Raw genomic sequence first — 18,747 nt, forward strand, 5'->3', positions numbered from 1 at the left:
TATTCTTGGAAAAAGTATTACCAAAAGCATCAGAAAAGTAATCTCTGTACTTTGGTATGTAACATTGTCACGTGACCCAAGAAGAGGCTCCATCGCTATTTTACTCAAAATTGGTAGTTAAGTTTTTACAAAATTTTTTAAGAGGAGAGACTAGATAGTGAATTGAAAATGAATAAAGTAACTTTGAATTTTTACCAAGTGTAGAGTTAATCTTGCCTTGGACATGATTGGATCTTGGGAGAATTCCAGGAAACCTTAAGCAGTGTTAGAAAATGAATTTGATTGCGTTTCAAGAAGTATCTTCATTCTGAATAGTATCTCAGGAGACGGACTGTCTCAAGAAACATTAAGTTTTTAAATATTATGACAATCTAGGGCTCAAGGCAGTTGAGAAGTATTTTGCTTTTGGACCTTGCTTTTCATTTACTTAACTTTGAATTTCTAAAAACCTATTTTATTGTCCTGAAAAGTCACTTAGCCATCTTGACTTTATTTAAACTTGTATGTCGTCATTCTGAAAATGCTACTTATGATTTCTGTCCAGTAGTAGTAATTATTCGGTATGGGTGAATTTCTTTAGTCATTACACTGAGAATACGAAATTCTAATTCTCAGAAGAGGTATCAGTTGGTGACTTAGGCCAAAGGGTTCTGCAGGTAGACAAGAATCTTAAAGAGTTGGGAATGCTCATTAGAGCTAGTCATGTTTATTTCGTCATTGGGGAAATAGACATCCTAATATTTGTCAGTGATTTGTACTTAAGAGAATGCAAATACTCTCAGTGGTTTGAGCTACTGTGATCATCTCTTCTATCTAGAAAAAGAAAAGCTCTACTGTTCAGATAGTTTTGGCCACCATTGGAAGCAGAATAATTCAAAGGTTAGGTGGATAATTTAGAACTTAATTCCAACCTGTTAAATTTTAATTTCTGGAGTTTTTTTTTTTTTTAAAGGAAAAAAGTGAAGGCTGGATATTTGATGTCTCACAAACATCATAAGCCTGAGAAAAAAATTCAAAACAAAATATCCACAGTCATGCAAAATTCATAAGGATATCTATTCTCTGTGTGGAAAAAAAGATGAACAAAACCTATGAAAGGACCTTCTTTCACTGTTACATTTAGTGGGTTAGCATAACAGTCAAACCAGTGCCCCAAAGCTGCTTTCTGTCCTGGCTGGGTCAGTGCTGGAGCTGCCTTCCTTCCTGGGATTTGGCAGGTCAGCTTTTCCACTCGTCTATACAATATGCCAAATAAACTGGAGTTGTCATTCTAATGTCTTAAATTGTAGGAGGCTGATGGTAACAGTGAACTAATAGAAAATGCTAATGGCGTTCACTTCAGTCACACCCATGAGCCACAGCACACCAGGCCTCCCTGTCCATCACCAACTCCTGGAGTCCACCCAAACCTATGTCCGTTCAGTCAGTGATGTCGTCTGACTATCTCATCCTCTGTCGTCCCCTTCCCCTCCTACCCTCAATCTTTCCCAGGGTCTTTTCAAATGAGTCAGCTCTTGGCATCAGGTGGCCAAAGTATTGGAGTTTCAGCCTCAGCATCAGTCCTTCCAAAGAATACCCAGGACTGATCTCCTTGCAGTCCAAGGGACTCTCAAGAGTCTTCTCCAATACCACAGTTCAAAAGCATCAGTTCTTTAGCGCTCAGCTTTCTTTATAGTCCAACTCTCACATCCATACATGACCACTGGAAAAACCACAGCCTTGACTACCACTTAAGTAAAGGAGACCATCAGGATTAGACTGAGAGAGAATTTTTATTGAAGTATCCATTTTCCTAAAAATCGAATTGGGTAGAGAAATAATATTTGAAAGGAAGTTGATACTAGGCATACAATTAGAAAGTATGTTAAATTCTGAGGTAAAAGGTTGAACATGGTAAGTATAATAGAGTGGGTGACAAAACTTGGATATTAGTCACAGGTCTTCTAGTCATTGTCTTTCTGAGCCTCACTTTCTCCAGGGGACTGGATTAGATCCTTTTGGGGGTGTATCCTAGCTTTGATTCAGTAATCCTATGAATGTACGTGTTTTTCAGGTACTAGAGCCAAATTATTATACATTCTAACTAAAATTTAAATTTAATAGCTAAGTTAAAGTCAGATGTACACTTTGCAAGATGTTTTTGGTCTTACAATAACTTGATTAAAATCCTATGTTAATGCCATTAAATATGACAAAAGCTTTCAGAACATTTGCAGAATGACTGTTTCAACAATATGCATCAAAGTACCGTATGTACTATGAGGGGAGAAACACTTGAGGGGCTGCATTGTCAACTGTGAACTGAGAATTGCTTGTTTTTGGGGCTTTTACTGTTAAAATTCCGCTGGCTTTTAATATATACTTTGAAATATATTTGTGTTTGGGAGAGAGAACCTTTAAAAACCTTTGTGTTTTAATTTTTTTAATTATTATTATCTCTAAGAAGAATCTAGTAAGGTAGATGAGTTCATGGACCGATTCCAATAGAACCAATGATTAAATCCAAGTGTATAGGTTTGTGTGTTCACACACATGATATAATTGGCATTATTGGCTATTGGTAATCTAATTATTAGTAGTCTCCACATTTGAATTGAATTATTTAACAAAATTAAGCATAGAATTGATAGGTCCTGGCACAGATGTCATGTGTATTGGCTGTTAACTACTCTGTTATTAATACCAGTGATGGTGGTGAAAATAGCCAACAGGATTCCTTTTCTGTGTTTCAGTCAATGTAACTTAACCTTGCCTCAGACCACAGAATCTCAGACCACGTTATCCCCATCCAAATGAGCAAGATTACTGCTTTCAGCACTCACTCCCAAGGCTCTGCAGGGCCATCTACTAGGCTAAACAGTGGCCTTGGAGGCAGAAACTGGAATGAAGAGGTAATCTGACAGCTTGTGCTATAGACTAGAGTTTCCTCCTCCTGTGGGTTTGGACTGGACTACTGCTCAGAGTCTTTCTAGCTTTGCAGAAAGCTAGAATGAAGGAAATATATAGTCACCACCCCACTGAATCACCAGGGCCCTCTATTTATCCCTGCTATATTGTAAGAACCACAAAGGTAGGGAAGGTGCCTTGTTCATACTTAATATTCCTAATGTTTATCTCTCCTACAACCCTGTGTTGAAACAGTAAAGAAGGAGCATGGGAAAGAGGGAAGGGCCAAATCCTAGGGTTCATTCTAGTTTAGCTTGGGAGTTGTAGTCTGAGAATTACCATTTAGATTAAGCATCTTTAAAAAAATTTATCGAAAATTACTACATAAATAGTATATAGCAATTGTTACATGCATGCTCAGTCTGATTCTTTGTCATCCCATGAACGGTAGCCCACCAGACTCCTCTCTCCAAGGGATTTCCCAGGCAAGAACACTGAAGTGGGTTGCCATTTCCTTCTCCAGGGGATCTTCCCAGTCCAGGGATTGTACCCACATTCCCTGTATTGGCAGGAGGATTCTATACCACTGAGCCACCTGGGAAGCCCTAATAATTATATGCAAGTATAAATAATAGTCTAATGAATCCTTTGTGTAGCTATCATCCACCCCTTCTGAGATTTTCTATCTGTTGCTATATACAGATGAATTGAGCCTCTTGTGTCTTTCCTCTGGCTTCATGAATGGCTAGTAGTATCATTCTAGAATCTTCTGTATTGAATGCACAGCTTGCAGTGATTGAGTGCACAACCTGCTGCCTTTATCATTTATGGTATTGCGTGGTATTCTGAGTCTTAAAGTCATAGACTTAAAACACTGTTATTCTCAGTAGATACCTTACAACTCTTGATTATGTATTATCTTTCACTTAGATGTCAAAGTCCCAGCCTCCCTGTTTTGAGGATTGTCTGTTACATCTTTTCTGAATGAGTCTTAATTTCTAAATTGCAAAAATACATTATTTTTGGTTCAGTTCAGTTGCTCAGTCGTGTCCGACTCTTTGCGACCCCATGAATTGCAGCATGCCAGGCCTCCCTGTCCATCACCAACTCCCGAAGTTCACTCAAACTCATGTCCATCGAGTTGGTGATGCCATCCAGCCATCTCATCCTCGGTCGTCCCCTTCTCCTCCTGCCCCCAATCCCTCCCAGCATCAGGGTCTTTTCCAATGAGTCAACTCTTCGCATGAGGTGGCCAAAGTACTGGAGTTTTCAGCTTCAGCCTCAGTCCTTCCAATGAACACCCAGGACTGATCTCCTTTAGAATGGACTGGTTGGATCTCCTTGCAGTCCAAGGGACTCTCAAGAGTCTTCTCCAACACCACAGTTCAAAAGCATCAATTCTTCGGCGCTCAGCTTTCTTCACAGTCCAACTCTCACATCCATACATGACTACTGGAAAAACCATAGCCTTGACTAGATGGACCTTTCTTGGCAAAGTAATATCTCTGCTTTTGAATATGCTATCTAGATTGGTCATAACTTTTCTTCCAAGGAGTAAGCGTCTTTTGATTTCATGGCTGCAGTCACCATCTGCAGTGATTTTGGAACCCCCAAAAATAAAGTCTGCCACTGTTTCCCCATCTATTTGCCATGAAGTGATGGGACCAGATGCCATGATCTTCGTTTTCTGAATGTTGAGCTTTAAGCCAGCTTTTTCACTCTCCTCTTTCACTTTCATCAAGAGGCTTTTTAGTTCCTCTTCACTTTCTGCCATAAGGGTGGTGTCATCTGCATATCTGAGGTTGTTGATATTTCTCCCAGCAATCTTGATTACAGCTTGTGCTTCTTCCCAGTCCAGCGTTTCTCATGATGTACTCTGCATACAAGTTAAATAAGCAGGGTGACAATATACAGCCTTGACGTACTCCTTTTCCTATTTGGAACCAGTCTGTTGTTCCATGTCCAGTTCTAACTGTTGCTTCCTGACCTGCATATAGGTTTCTCAAGAGGCAGGTCATCTGGTCTGCTATTCCCATCTCTTTCAGAATTTTTCACAGTTTCTTGTGATGCACACAGTCAAAGGCTTTGGCATAGTCAATAAAGCAGAAATCGATGTTTTTCTGGAACTCTCTTGCTTTCTCCATGATCCAGCAGATGTTGGCAATTTGATCTCTGGTTCCTCTGCCGTTTCTAAAACCAGCTTGAACATCTGGAAGTTCACGGTTCACGTACTGCTGAAGCCTGGTTTGGAGAATTTTGAGCATTACTTTACTAGCGTATGAGATGAGTGCAGTTGTGCAGTAGTTTGAGCCTTCTTTGGCATTGCCTTTCTTTGGGATTGGATAGGCATTTTATTAAGTTGACTTGACTACCACATTAAGGCTTGTGAACTGACAGACAAGTTGAAAGGCTTTAGTTTGGCTAAAGTATGAGGAGTACATATAAAACTTTGAAAATATAAGGGAGAAATTTTAAACATACACCATTGAATGCATTCAGTAAGCTATTTTTAGCATCTGTATTTTATTACAAAATTAATTCTGCTGCTTCTTTACCAGTTAGGTCACAAGCATATGTTTTAAAAGATCCTAAAACAGATGCACCCAGTGTCCTATAGTGGGTGATAACGTCTGTTGGCAGACAGCTATTCATTGCTAACTGCTAAGTCACTTCAGTTGTGTCCAACCCTGTGCGACCCCATAGTCGGCAGCCCACCAGGCTCCCCCGTCCCTGGGATTCTCCAGGCAAGAACACTGGAGTGGGTTGCCATTTCCTTCTCCACAGCTATTCATTGCACTTATACAAATTAGGTGGCCATTACACTTGCCTTTATTCCTTTCCATAGAAGTACCTTTGTGCCTCTGGAGCTGAGCACAAGTTGTAATACTTGTCTTTGAGTCCAGATATTTGTGAAAGCGGAGAAATTCTCTATTTGAGTATACTGATGTGTGTGCAGTTTTTCACCGTTTTGGGGCATGAATGTGTTGTTCCCATTTGTTACTTTAAAGGAAAAGACTCTTTTATAACTTTGATCGAACCGTTTCACTTTTATTTTCAAACCCTTATCAGGATGATTTTCACTTTTCTGGCTCTCTAGAGTGACCACACAAAATGTAGGTTAGTTGTACCTTTAAACCTAAGGTGTAGATTATAGACACATTTTCAGTGTGCAGCACAACAGTAGGCATTCTTGTTAAATTAGTTTGAGAAATCCACTTTATTTTGTACAAGGTATGATCCCTTTGCACAGTGAACAAATATATTACAAATCTGGATTGTTTAAAAAAGTATTGCCATTTCACAGTTGCATTATGCTATTGTACAGTAATTGTGTTTTTCTTATTCATTTGAATTGTATGCACATCACTGAGTCAAAACTTAATTTCTGTAAAGTAATGGAACAGATTTTTCCAAGTTGCCAATATAATGCACAGTGCACGTGTTTAGGTTGACCATGAACCTATTTGTGACAGTGCTAGACAGAAGTTCCTAGCAGTTGCTCTCTTAGATTGAAATGTCTTTCATCAGTAACTTTTAGCTATGTGAAGCTGCTATTGTCACAGTAGATTAATCACACCCTCTGCCTTCCCCTTCTCCATTGTATTGCCTGATTAGAGTTGTATTACATTTCTTTGAAAATCATAGAATACTAGAGCTAGGGTTGGAGCTCCCTTGCCTTTCTCTGCTTCTCCCTTTTTTTTAATACATGGGGAAAAAAAGGAACCCAGAGAGGGCAAGTTACACTAATCTTGACCCAGTGCTTTTGCAATTCACCATGTCATCTCTTGCTGAATTTTGCCCAGAAGATACTCAGCAAAAAAGAGGTGAAACTTGAAACTTGAGTGATGCTGCTTGTTTGCTGTTTGCCAGGCAGCAGTTATTGTACACGCAGGGTGAGGGAAGAAGGTAAAACCTGGGACTGAGACACGTTCCTTCCTGTTGATCTGACTTCACCATGCTTCTAGATCCTTACTTGACAAGATACTTGAGCACTTGTTGCCCTGAAATACCGAGGTAAGTCTCTTATCTATATTTCTACATATGTATGAGAAACATTTCCTTGGGCCTACAAAGTAATTTTCTAGTATTTATATTTTAATAAGGCTTTTTGGAAAGTAAATCTGCTATTGCTGATCACTTGCTCCCATGCACACATGCAGCATTCATGTAAGTGTTATATTTTCCCCTAACAATAAAATTTGTTTGCGCCTTGAGTGAAGTGGGGGAGGGAGGATTTACTCATTTATTTTCTTGCTTTTGCTGGTTATTGCCAAACTAATGGGTTCCATGGCAGACTTCCAGTGTGTGTCAAGGGCTGCAGAACTCCCACATTTCCTGTAGAGCTGTTCCAGCTTTGCAGTCATTTACAGTCACTTGGTTCCTCTTCTATATACCTGTTTGGAAGTATTTTTTATGGCCTGGACTGTTAATCAGGGAATGGAGTGGTATTGGGGTGGCTGTTGGTTTTCTCAGTTTGCCCTTTGGGTGTTCAGTTCTTGTGAGGAGGTCCTCCTTAGGGCTTGGGAGTGGTGGCTTTTTGACCCATCTGAGCTCTTGTTTACTTATAGTCATTAAAGTGGAACATATAGATACACCAAATACTGGAATCGGGGGCATTAAGCTCTTGTAATACATTTTTGGCTATCTCAGTAGGTGGTGCTTGGAAGGTGGAAGTAGTTCATATACTTAAAGTTTTTACATCATGTCACAGTAATTTGTTACAGTCCATTCTTTAATCATTTCATTTAGTTCCATCAGAAAGCATAATACACTTTAACAACTTAAACTTCCTATATCTGCTTTTAGGAGTGGATTTCTACTTCCTAAAAATGGGAGTCTAATCTCTTCTGCAGTTTTAGGTTCCATACTACATCAAGCTCAAGATTTGTGAAGAAATGCTTGAAAGCATGTACTTTTCTGAGTCAAGGAATGCCAACCAAAATAAACTCCGGAGGCCAAATAACCATTTGTAGGGATACTTCTTACCAGTCTATGACTGCTTGCTGAAAGGCATCATCTCAGAGTTTTATTTCATGTGAAATGACTCAGGAATTGGATAGCTAAGGAGATACAACAAGGCCGGGATCGGCTTGCAGTGTTCTTGAACTTTGAATTGGCAAGATTTGGTAAAGCTGGCTTAGAAATCATTGTTTGACTGAAAGAGGCTGCTGTGCTCTGTAAACTTTTTTTTCTTCTACTACTACCAGGGGCAGAAGAGGGAGAGTTAATTTGTATTTTATTTAAAAAAAAATTGAAGTTGTCAGCATTAGACTATATATTAAACTCTGTAAGCTTGGCTATTGTCATTTATTTGACCTGACATACATGTACAGGTGCTTTAGGATTGATGTTAACACAGTTTGTGTCTATGTACTATTATCTTCGGCAATAAAGCAGATAATTGAGGAACTAAAGATACATATACATTTCAGGTGCCTCAAAGTAGTCCCCTCACCTCCCCAGTTCCCTTTCCTCTTAGGAAAGTTGGTAAAACCTATTCTACATGCTTTCTAAGCAACATGTTTCAGATAATATATATATTTAGCTGATGCTGATGAGTAGCTGTATCTTAAATGTTTTCAAAGATCATATCATCCAGAGCATTTGGGGTTGGGGGTGGGTGGGTGGTAGATTTTGATTTTGAGAACAGACTTTTTGAACAATTAACCCAGTCCCTTGGAAGCTCTTCTTTAGTTCCAGGTGAATGTTATAACTAATACGCAGCTGGAGTCAGTCTGTACCATTATTTCAAGTCAAGGGATTGTCTTCTTTCAGAGAGTCAGAGAATATTCAGCAGAGCACATTGCAAGAGAGAGGCTTATCCCTCTTAAGACTGCTTGTCCTGGGATGGCCCACTGGCAGGGCTCTTTCTTACTGGGAGGAGGTCATAATGACCAGGAATATGGCTGTTCCTAGGTAGGTCGTATGGATTCTGGATATAGCTGGAGTTACAACCGCGGCCTTCTTGGACCACACTGACTGTGGGCTCTACGGAATATAGTGAAAAATGAGTTCAGAGAGCAGTTTAGCTTTAGTTGCCTCGTTGGGCGGGGGAAGAGAATTCTATTTAACTTGGTGGGGAGAGAAACCAAGGACTTAGGATAATTGTATGAGGGTTAGGACTGAGGCTTGTTCAAGAGACTGAAAATTTAAGTGAGTGTGTTGTCAGAATCCCAAGCTCTGGTCAAAACCAAGGGACCTTAGAATATCCCTCCTACCTTAGCGGTAGGAGTCTTATCAGTGAACCCAGGGACATGGATTCAACTGGGAGAAAGTAGAACAAGATAATTTCAAAACTTGCTAACTGTTCTGATTGTTTTCTGTTTTAAACAGGAATTTGTGTCAACAATCAGTTGAGGAGTGTGTGTATGTATCAGCTCCCCACCCCCAGTATTTCTGCTTCATACTTAAGTGTTTTTTAAAAAGCAGAGTTGGCACAAGAATTTGATTTCTTGTATAAGAGTGGATAGAGGTCCTGCAAAAGACAGTTCACTTTGAATTCCTTAAAAAAACAACAAAAGAAGGGGATGTTTTCAAAATGGGGACTGGAGAGGGCTGATTTGACATCAGATGCTGCACTGATGCCCTGCTTTCACTAAGTTACTTATTTGAGACACCTACCAACTTCATATATATTTTTATTAGATGTCGACAAGGATGGCATATCTGTGTACGGAGACCCCCTGTGCACAGGCGACTTCATTTCTACATAGCTGCTTTCTGGAAGCTTGCAGGTGAGGATGGGTGGGTCCTTAATTGTGGCATAAGGGTTTTCACTGCTATTCAAGGAACAAGTGCTAGAACTGCACATGGATTCTTTCATGTAATCTGCAAGGCAAGAGAAATTTCTTAGGACAAACAAGGACATACGCTTAAATACCAAAAGCAGAGTACAGTTAATGTGCTGTCAGACTTGTGAAGTTGTAAACGCCTATGACAGGCTAAGATTCGTTTACTAACTACGTTGAGAAATGCTTTCTGAGGTAAGCAGAGTTCTTTTTTTTTTTTTTAAAGAAACATGTTTTTTGGGGGATAAGAACTTTTTTGTTTTAGTAGGCAGAGCATCAGAGAGGGATTAATTCAAGATATTCATAATGTGCTTTCACATCTGTTATTTAATTTTTATAAAATCCTGCAAGGATAGTTTACTGTTTGCATTTTAGAGGATGATGGCCCAGGGAGCGGAAGTGATTTGGCTAAGGTCACATGGCAGATGAATGGCAGTGCCAGAACCCGAATCCATGCCTCAGGACTCCTTGGCTTGTCTGTTTTCTGTGACATCATTTTTCTGAATTCTTTTTGACGACTAAGCTTAGGTTCAGCAGTAGGTGTGTGATTCGGCACAAGTGTCAGCAATTTGGCAACCTTTAGACAGCCCACGGGTAGTATGTGCTCTCGGGAAGCTCATGATCAGAGGCAGGGCAGATTGAAGTGTAACAGGTTTAAAAAGCACCTTGGTTTCAAGCTAGGCTTTGGGAAGTTCCTGTTTTCTAGCAAGCCTGCAGTATATCTTGTGGGGTCACTTACTCCTGTTCTTGTGAATGCTCACTGAAATCTAATTTTACAGAATCTTTTCCTGATACCAGAACTCATGTTGCTTCTAGTGCCTCTCAGATGCGTCATCCCTAAGACTTTCGAGTATATTAGGGTATGAAAGGTTGCAAACTAATTTACAAATATGAAGCAAGGTAACTGTAGCTCCCTGGAGGAAGAAGGTTTTCTTTGTCACTGGGAGTCACAAGGAAAGGGAACCCTTCCTTCAGTCTCTCTGCTGTTTCACCTTTTGGGGGAAAATTCCTGCCTCCTGTTGATCGTTTCAAATGTGGCAGAATTTGCCCAGAAAAAGCAGAAGACTAATCTGGCAGTTCTGGCCCTCCTTCTAGGCTCTGCCAGCCAGGGGGCTCTAGAAATAAGCACTGAGTTGCAGGGACTTTAGTCAAGAGTGATCTTAGAAGTCTAAATTTCTTTCAAGTGGTAGCAGATGGTGAAATTTCTGTTTCTCAGCTCTAAATTTCTATAAGTGGTAGCAGATGGTAAAATTTTCAGATGATCTTTCCCTAGAACCACCATAGATTACATTTTGGGCCGCTCTTTATCTATGCCTCCTGCCTCCAACTTGTGAAATTAATAAAAATGTAAAGAAGTGGAAGTGGTAATGTAATTCAGGAGGTGACTGGAGGTACCTCCAGGGAGAGGACACTCCACGTGACTGCAGAGTAGTTGACATGTGTGCCGCCGCAGGAGTCTCCCACAACAGGGAACTGGTTGTAGGGGATTTACTTTTTTTGGTTGGGATTCCCTGGTGGCTTAGCTGGTAAAGAATCTGCCTGCAATGCAGGGGACCTGGGTTTGACCCCTGGGTCAGGAAGATCCCTTGGAGAAGAGAATGGCTACCCACTCCAGTATTCTTCCCTGGAGAATCCCATGGACAGAGGAGCCTGGCAGGCTATAGTGCATCGGTTCGCAGAGTCAGATGCGACTAACACTTCTTTGTTAGTGTAGGGTTATTTACGTTTGTTTTCACAATTAACGTTTCCTCAATCTTGTACAAAACTGCATTCACCTATTAGTTCCTTCTAGTGTAGGCACAGCAGTAATAATTATTTCCCCTTCCGCTTTACTACTTAATGAGGAAATTGAGGTTTGAATAGGGCAGTGACTTCCCCAGGGTCACACTGGTCGTCGGTATTAAAGCAAGCTCCAAAACCAGGCTCAGAGCACATTGTGTCACAACTTAGCCCACAAGCAGAGAGAGAGAGATGTGAGCCTTGGGTCCGTTCATAGTTTGTGCCCTCTCTAGCCTAGAACCCTAGAGAGGAGAAAATATTTTCTAAAAATTCTTCTTGGCTCTCCTTGGTCTTCGTTGCTGCCCTCAGGCTTTTTCTCTAGTTGTGATGAGTGGAGGCGACTCTTCATTGCGGTGTGCCGGCTGCTCTCGGGGTGGCATTTGTTGTGGAGCATGGGCTCTAGGTGAGCTGGCTTCCGTAATTGTGACTCCGGGCTCTAGTGCATAGACTCAGTAGTTGTGGTGCACAGGCTTAGTTGCTCCTGGCAGGTGGGATCTTTCTGGACCAGGGGTCCAATTTATGCCCCTGCATTAGCAGGCTGATTCTTAACCCCTGGACCACTAGGGAAGTCCCGAGAAAACATCCTTGCTAGATAGCAGTCCCAGCCAGCCCTAGCGGAGGCTAAAGGGAGGCTGGATTGTCCTAACTGCTGGTGAGGTGCTCGTCGGGGGGAGGTGGCTGTGGGTCCTTGGTCATGACCTACCTGAGCCACATTAAATTGCTTCTAGTGAATACTTTGTTCCTTAGTATAAGTGGATTGGGGTTAATTAAGTCTAAGAACCCCAGCTGGCCAACTGTTCCCACTTGAGGTTCTCTGACTTTCCCAGCCAAGTAGTAAGGCAGCATGACTCAGCTGCACACGTGGAAGCTGAGGACTTCCAGTGTTGCTTAAAGGGCTGCTCCCTGAGTGGAAAGTCCTACACCTCGCCCCTCCTCCCCATGCAGGCACATCCTTTTGCTTTGATTGGCACCTGACTCAGTTACATATTTTCTAAAATTGGATGATTAGTGGTAGCTCGAGCTCGCTTTATACACACATAGCTGGTCTCTGCTCACTCTAGTTAGATCATTTGATTCTTGTTACATCTGTGCCGGGGGCCCACGCAGTAAGGACTAATATTACTACTTTAGACATGAGGAAACTGAAGCTCATAAAGTTTGCCTAATGCTAGTAAGTTAGGACAACCCCTACCTTCTCTGATACCCAATCAAGATGTTTTCCCCTCACATTTTGTTACCCTGTCTATGGACTTCTCTGGTGACTCAGATGGTAAAGAATCTTCCTGCAGTTTGGGAGACTGGGGCTCACTTCCTGGGTCAAGAGGATCCCCTGGAGAAGGGAATGCCTGCCTACTCCAGTATTCTTGCTCTGAGAATTCCAAGGACAGAGGAGCCTGGTGGGCGACAGTCCAGGGGGTCACAGAAGAGTTGGACCTGACTTAACGACAACAGCCTCCTCTCTCATATCCTAACTAACTGCAAACTGTATCTGTATCGAAAGGTACAGTTCACCTTCAACAAGGAGGGTGTTTGACCTATGGGGCCCAGTTCTGCTGAGAAAGCCAAGCTGTAGGCTTTTTGTGGCCATCCCATGACCGACTGTTACAGCATTGGGCAAGCCTTGACACTCCCGCTCCTTGCTGAACAGAGATTCAGCCTACCAGTAGTGCAGCTCTTGTATCCACCAGAAAAGCTGGCTGCTTTCAAGTTTGGGGAGATAGTTTGCTCTGTAGCAAAGGATGCACCTAAATGGATAAAAGAGAAGCTTGGTTTTGTGGGAATGGGGGCTAGTTTCAGGGAGCAGCTGTATCATCCATAAAGGGACCAGAGGTAAAGACAAGAAGATAGAGAAGAGTGTGTGTGCATGCGCGCGTGTGTTTTGAGGTAGCGTTGGGAGGGTGTTGAAATACAGAATAATCTGGATTCTACTTCTAAGGACTGGAGGGAGGGGAAGGGCAAGGCCAGCTGGAAAACTATACTTCAGGAAGCCCTTCCTCTCCAGATGAGTCATCTACCTGCCTGCCCTGAGGGAGGGCAGGGCAAGGCGAAGAATAACCAGCTGCTTTAGGACACTTCCTCATCTTTTTATAGCCCCACTTCTGTGCCAGTGTCTGCACTTCAGGCGTGTTGCAAAGAAAAGGGAAGCTTCAAGAAAGGCTACCCAAGCTCTGGGGAGTTGCTCTTTCAAGGCCTGTAATTAGCATCAAGCCGGCAGATGTAGCCCTATAATGCCCTGGTACTGCTTCTCACATACTTCCTACCTCTCCCAAATCACATAGAGCCACATACTGTCAGAGGCAGAAGGGGTCTCTGAAATGAGCTGGTTGAAACATCTTCATCTTATAATGGAAGCAGCAAATCGAGAAGGGGAAATGACTTTCCAAGGCCACCTTGTGAGTAGGATTTGAACTTAACACTAGCCTTTGTTCAGTCACTAAGTTGTGTCCGACTCTTTGCAACCCCATGGACTATAGCTGACATGGAATTTCCCAGGCAAAAAAACGAGAGTGGGTTGCCATTTCTTCAGGGGATTTCCTGATCCAGGGATCCAACCTGAGTCTCCTGCTTTGGCAAGCGGATTCTTTAACATTGGTTCACCAGGGAAACCCAACCCCAGCCTTTAGGTTCACATTATCATCTAGTTAAGGCCAATATTTCACTGTTGCTGAAAACCCAGGCACCAAATACCCATCTCTTTTCTTCTCAGCCTACTCATATTAGGAGGCCACACTGCCTTTTCTCTTCCTGGGCCCTGACTTCCCACCTTTCTCTTGATTGAGAGATAAGGACTGGGGAGAGGAGTTGGAGATTTCAGGGCCAGAAGGAGAACTGGAGGGAGGGGGAAAAAACTGGCTGAAAAAAGTCTTCATGTTATAATGGAAGGTGTCACGGTGTCAGTGGGCTCCTGATTAGCTTGGAAGCCAAGGTTACTGCAAGGAGACACCTGAAGGCTGGATGAGCAAGGGGCGTACAGGTGGGGAAAGTGAGCAGCAGCAGGACCCAGGGTTTCAGGTTCAGGGTGACGGGGACTAGTGGGCAGGATTTCTTCCGTAGCACTTTGAAATGCATGACAGAAAAGTGTTGTCATGAAGCAGTTTGTTGGAGAATAATTGTGAGGGTCAGGAAGGGGAAGGAGAGATGGAAAGGTGTTTGGAGAGAAAATGGGGTTAGCAGTATGAATGGCCTCATGCAACCTCCTGGATGACAAGGGAAGGTCTTCAGGAAGTAACGGGAGAGAGGGAGCATTGACTGAATTACATTAAGATTTAGCATGTCAGAGCTGGAAAGGGCTTTAGAGACCCTGTCCTAACAGAGGAAGAAACCAAGACCCAGAAAACAGCACCGTGATCGAATCGGCGCTACACAGCAAGAACCAAGACTAGAACTCAGTGCTTTTTTTTTCTTTTTCTTTTAATTTTTTGTCTGAGTTCTGGGGCTTGCAGAATCTTCATTCCTCAACTCAGGATTGACCGGGGGCTCTGGCAGTGAAAGCGCCAAGTCCTAACCACTGGACTCGCAGGGAATTGCCCCATAGAACCCAAATCTTTTAACTCCCAGATCAGGTCTCTTTCCCACTGAGTTCAGAGAACACTAACACTCTTAACTCTGATAACCACTGATTTGGTCTGGCCCAGCAGTTTTAGGAAATAATTCCACTCCTGGGACATAACTTGTTCATTGACTGTGTTTTGGGGGACATCCAGTTGGTGGGGTTTATTCCATGTCCCTGATATGTGTAAAGCTGTGACCTCTGGTTTCTGGTATGTTGATCCCTAATACCTGTCGGTACATTTGCCTATATAGCCCTCTTTTCTCTCCAATTTAGAGGATGAGATTTATAGTCAGGGTGGTGAAACGAAACCTGGCCACAGGCCTGCTCGGCCTCCCCTGCACTCAGACTCAGATGGATGATCCCACAGAACAGGAGTGCGTGATGCCGAGGCTGGGACACTGCTGTCCTTAACTGCGTTTCGCATTCGTGGCTGCGAGTAACAGCTCTCACCACAATGCGCAGGACACGAAGTGCGCTGGGAAATGTGTGTTCGTGTACTGCGGTGTCTGGGCCTGTCTGTGTTCATTTAGGCTTGAGTAATGGGTATTCTCAGAGCTGTCAAGGGCCCATGCCTCTTGGAGAAACCGAGGTCCAGGATCATGGTGATGAAACAGTTTAGTTGCCTTTCTGTTTAGCTTCATCTACTATGATGGTGCTCGCTTTCATTCAGGTGGTTTAAGTCCAAAAAAAAAAAAAAAAATTGCCAGAATGATGCTCCCAAGGGTATAGGGTTCTTTGCTGACCAGGAGGCTATGGGTGGCTGCCTGTCCCCAGATAGTTCTCTTGGGCAATGCACATCTTAACATGTGCTGGTGGAGACTTGTTCTTCCTGCCCTTGTTGTGTTCAGAACACAGAGCTCACCGCCACCTGCCCCTAGCACCCCCTACTTCTAGTAAGCACCCCCTACTTCTCGTAACCACCCCACAAAGGGCTGTATATGACTAGCTCTCCTTGGTTAGGAAATAATTGTGTCTCAGGAATATCTTAGGCTAAATTTGATGGGAAATCTGAGTCAGTCTAGACCAGTGGTTTGTAAGTGTTAGGTTATCTGCTACATAAGGATGCCCTGAGGCACTCAGCACTCTTGATCTGTTGCATCAGAATCTTGGGGATGCAGGGTGTGGGCATCTGTATTTTTAACAAGCTTTCCAGGTGATTGTGGTACACAGGTTGATGTAGGATATCCACTGGGATCGTTGCTGTAAGTCTTATCTCTTTCAGTTTGGCTGAGTTTCTTTTTTTAAAATTTAACTTGGCTATGCAAGGTCTTAGTTGTGGCAAGTGGGGCCTGCTTTCCCAACCAGGGATAGAACCCAGGCCCCCTGCATTGGGAGCATAGTCTTAGGCACTGGATTACCAGGGAAGTCCCTGGCTGAGATTCTTGAATAGATTTCAGAGACAAAGGGACAACTCTGTTACATCAGTATAATCCTGTACAGTATGCAAAAACTCTTCCAATTTGTGATTTTTATTGCATACTCAGGGTAACCTTGTTAGACATGCATACTTATCTCAATGTTGCAATTGAGGAAACTGGGCCTTGGAGAGGTTTGTCATAGTTAATAAGTGACATAATTTCAAAGCCACGTATTTCATACCTTCTTTCATTTTAAACCTAGGCCCTAAGCCTGGGAAAGGACCTGACCTTTCATCTGTGGCTTCACCTGTATACTTCCTAGAGGGATGATCTGACTTGCAGTTCTCATGTGCTGGGGATTAGTCCTAGCTTCTCTGCTCTATGGGACAGAGACCTCGTAAAGATGGGGCATCGTACAACAGTAACACTAGGTGTCATTTCATTCCTTACGCCCCCAGAAAGCCAGCAGGTACAGGGTGGCGTTCCTCGCCAGCGCAATGACAGGAGGCCTCTGGGGCAAGTAGATAGACTTTATTTCAGATTTCATAATCAATTGAACTCATACTAATTGGTAGGATAATGACGTTCTGCATTTCCGAAGACATTTAGTTGGCATCTATAAAAAATCCCACAAGCATTTCCTAAGCAGGTGCAACTGAAATCAAAAGATGAAATCGTTATTATTATGATTGCTTCTCCTGGGCAGAGCTACCCAGCCGTTCTAGGTTTGTGGTCTTTAACTTTTTTGGGGAGTGGGGGGAGGAAATGCGTAGTTTTGTCTCTGGTAGAAACCCTGGCAATTTCAGATTTGCATTCTTTATCTTTCTTAGCCTTCCTAACGGTACATCATGATTAGATACTCTACCTTTGAAGCCTTTGTCCATAACGTATGTGTTCTGACGTCTATCCATTCCACAAGCACCTGTGTAAAAATAGAAAAAGGAAAGAAAAATAGAGGGGTGAATGAGGTTTACTTAGACTACATGTGTTGTTATTATTTTTCCTATTCTCTCCTACCCAGAAAATAGTTCTTTAGTTCTAGAAAATTACTTGGGGTTTAATGTCCTCTAAGTCATCTTGACCATATGAGAGTTCTTTAAAAAGCTCCTACGCCTAAGTGGTGAGCTCTAGCACCCCCCGCATATTTAGCGCTGCTGCTCTGGAACCTCTTTGAGGGGAATGTCTTCCTGGAGGTGATCACAGGCAGTTCTGATGCCACCTACAGTCACTGTGAGTGAAGTTCCAGGTTCCAAGAATATAGGATAGGGAATGAATCGGGACCAGTTCTTAGCTTGGGGGAAGGGTGTGTGACATTCCAAATCCCAATTCTGTTGGATTTTGGAATGAGGGTGAAGACTTTCTCACCTCATAGCTCTAGTCTTGCCTGTCTCTCCCCTTGTGGATCCGATACTCGATTGAGGGGAGCCAGAGGGAGGTGGACAGGCAGCTGAGGTTGATTTGTCCTCTCTACAGGTTATATAGTCATTCCCAGCCAGTCAGCTCTTTTAGTCCCCTGCCCCCACTTTTTTTGGGTGGACTATATGCACATAATTGAGAGTTGTCTTTGAACAATATTACCAGTGTTTTTCAATCCCAAGGATTTCTCTTTTCCCTTTTGGCTACCACAGTTTATCCTAGGCTCCCACAATGCATGGTCCTCAGCACCAGCCAGAGGTAGGAAAGACATGAAACTTCAGGGACCAAGCTCAGGTTCTTCGCTGCTGGTGATCCCAGAAAAGAAACTATATGATATTTTGAATTTGGACAGTAATGACTTGAGCTCACAGTCAAAGCCTTCCCGCCCGCCTCTGCCCCCACCCTCACCCCCCGCCCCCAGCTTTTGACTGAGGCTGCAGTATTAGTCAAGGGATGCAGCAAGTACTTACTAAAATACAGTTAGACTCCACTTAACTCTCCCCGGTGTCTGACACCGAAGACCAACACATGGCTGCTCTGATACCTCCTCACGCCGCCTCCGTATAGACTTCCGTAGTGGAATCTGTGGAAGCCGCCTCCTGTCTCCCTGCCTTCCACATGGTGCTGAGCGATAGAGTAGAGCCAGGTCCAAGCTTGCTCAAGTTTGCTGTTCTTCTAAAGGACCTGTAGGTACCTGTGCCCTTCAGAAATGGGGCAGCAACAATCTGAACCCCTGGCATTTTTATTCTGGGACCAGGGGCTTCCTTTGCCCTCCCTGAGGGATGGAGGCTAGGCTATTAAAAAGTTAACCCCCTTTTTATAGAACAGAATTCAGACTCAAAGGCAATGACTTATCTGAGACCACACCAACAAGTGAGAAGGTGAGCTCCATGTAGAACCCAGATGTCCTGAAGTGCACTCTCCCATTGATTACTAGCCTACCAGTGTAAGCCGAAACATGACGTGT

General features: G+C 43.0%; 1 protein-coding gene across 1 annotated transcript in view; it reads right to left on the bottom strand.

The window, feature by feature from the left end:
- Positions 1 to 8,713: 8,713 nt before the first annotated feature.
- MEGF11 (multiple EGF like domains 11) overlaps positions 8,714 to 18,747 on the bottom strand; it is a 249,764-nt gene continuing 239,730 nt past the window's right edge. The window contains exons 23-25 of the mRNA XM_052646651.1: positions 17,230 to 17,286; positions 9,508 to 9,714; positions 8,714 to 8,874 (exon numbers count right to left, since the gene is read on the bottom strand). Coding sequence (XP_052502611.1) covers positions 8,714 to 8,874; positions 9,508 to 9,714; positions 17,230 to 17,286 — 425 coding nt within the window. The remainder of the gene's footprint in view (positions 8,875 to 9,507; positions 9,715 to 17,229; positions 17,287 to 18,747) is intronic.

This window comes from Budorcas taxicolor, chromosome 10 (assembly GCF_023091745.1).
Source record: "Budorcas taxicolor isolate Tak-1 chromosome 10, Takin1.1, whole genome shotgun sequence".
Lineage (NCBI taxonomy): Eukaryota > Metazoa > Chordata > Mammalia > Artiodactyla > Bovidae > Budorcas > Budorcas taxicolor.